Raw genomic sequence first — 1,951 nt, forward strand, 5'->3', positions numbered from 1 at the left:
TAAATTTGCCGAGTCATCCATAATGCAACCATTTATTTATCATCTCCACCCTTCCCGTATCAAGTCTGCATAATAAAACAGCATCACTTGAGTAGTGAAGATGTACCCCACGCAATTTCATCTATGTTCGTAAGAAGTGATCAAGTTCTTCATGATTATCATACAAGGCAGGCTAGTGTGTATCACTTCACAGTTAGAACTCGACTCAGGAGAAATGTGATAGCATAATACATGTACAGGTCCACAACACAAGAATTCTTTGCATTGCTCCCAGGTAGGCCAGTAGCCAACATACTGTTAAGGTCAGTAACTTGTCCTGTATACTGGTTACACTTCATAGCCAGGGTCAATGTCCTAATTCTTACCAGTATTCTCCCACACACATATCTTGTACAGATTGAATATCCTTTGTCCTAAAGTCATAAACTGGAGAGCTTAGTTAGCTAGCCTCTATGTGTTAATTGAACCAAGACACACAAGTATAAGCTTAGTGTTGGTGCCTAGAATAAAGCAGTAATTGTATAGCCCTTTTCTCATCTACTATACCGACTATGCAACTTCCTATCCTTTGTCCTCCCCTAGTAGCTAAAACATTTGATGTCACCCCTTTGTAAAAGTCTCAACTTTATGTCTCTTTGTCCTATTGTTGTAGCCATGCCTCCCTCCAATTACCACCCTATTGCCTGATTGCTCCTGTATTAGTTTCTCACTTAATCCCAAGCTTCTATGATGGAAGTAGCCAACTGGTTAATTGTTTGCATACCTGGCTGTGAATGATGCCAAGCTAAAACTCCTGTTTGGGAGTGAGTCTGAATTTGGTCCTCCTGAAGTCAAGACGCCAATAAATGTGCCCTCTGTAAATGCAATGATTTTATGTTGGTGTGATTGATTCATTGACTCTTGTTTGAAACATAACACTGGTGAGCAGCGGTGGGATTTAGACTTATACATGCCATCGAAACGCTAACACTTTCATCGTTGAAATGCCACAAAATTAAAGACGTTGGATATGCACTGCCAACAACCTGCAAACAAGATGGACCACAAGGTAAAGGCTGGCGACTTCTGTGTGCTGTAAAGTCTGCATGACAACCGTCACCACAAGGACAATGAAGGTCCTTACTCTTCTGTTGTTGGCATCAGTAGCTCTGGTCTACTTTGTTACATCATCAGATGTCAAAAAGGGGATCGAAGCATCGGTAGACACAGTGATCACTGAAAATGGTTTCTTTTACCCCGTGAGCAGCGACAAGAAAGTGAGGAGAAATGTCTCTGATTTGCTTCTGAAATCGATGCCATTAAAGCCAACAAAGAACTTTGCTGCACTTGCAATTCATTTGAAAGTATGCGGATACCAAGGTAGCAAGTTCCATCTCGTCATGATCCAGGGCGGGGACTTTCCTCGTGGAGATGACACTGGAGGCAAGATGACACGGATGACGACAGGACTGATGATGACAACTTTAAAGCCAAACTACCATGGACCTGGCTGGATGAGCATGACAAACGCTGGCAGGAACGTGAGCGGATTGCTGTTCTCCATGAGTAAGAGCACGACCGTCGAGACATCTTGGCTGGACGGGAAGCACATCGTTTGATAGATCAACCCGGCACATACAATATCACCATGACAACGAAGAGACTTTGACCACGCCACAACATGAGTGCAGTGATTGACAATTTAGTGTTTCTCCTTCTTCCCGGTACGTTTTTCATAACTACACATGGTCTTTGGTTTTTTTTAACTTGTAATAAATTTCATTGTTAGAAGACATTCGTGAAATTCAGTTAGTTCCACAACTAAATCTTGCAAGTAATGTGTTTTGTTTCGATATTCTATAGAGAATGCACACACAATGAGAAATGTGTGATGAAATTTTATCATTGGCACGAAAATGAAGACAACAGATGAAATTGAAACCCTGGGGTTGTCAAATAGATTTATGAGTAA

At 41.5% G+C, this 1,951-nt stretch overlaps 1 protein-coding gene across 1 annotated transcript; it reads left to right on the plus strand.

Annotated features, from left to right (window-relative positions):
- The first annotated feature begins 1,085 nt into the window (after nucleotides 1-1,085).
- Nucleotides 1,086-1,598, plus strand: LOC139711410 (peptidyl-prolyl cis-trans isomerase B-like). Its single transcript, XM_071623293.1, has one exon. It carries the CDS (start codon nucleotides 1,086-1,088, stop codon nucleotides 1,596-1,598), a length of 513 nt encoding a protein of 170 aa, XP_071479394.1.
- Nucleotides 1,599-1,951: the final 353 nt, after the last annotated feature.

The sequence above is a fragment of the Diadema antillarum genome, unplaced genomic scaffold (genome assembly GCF_040938485.1).
Source record: "Diadema antillarum isolate AM-2024a unplaced genomic scaffold, OU_Dant_1.0 seq00001657_RagTag, whole genome shotgun sequence".
Lineage (NCBI taxonomy): Eukaryota > Metazoa > Echinodermata > Echinoidea > Diadematoida > Diadematidae > Diadema > Diadema antillarum.

Coding starts and splice junctions, on each gene's coding strand:
- LOC139711410 (XM_071623293.1), top strand. CDS start 1,086: ATGACAACCGTCACCACAAGGACAATGAAGGTCCTTACTCTTCTGTTG.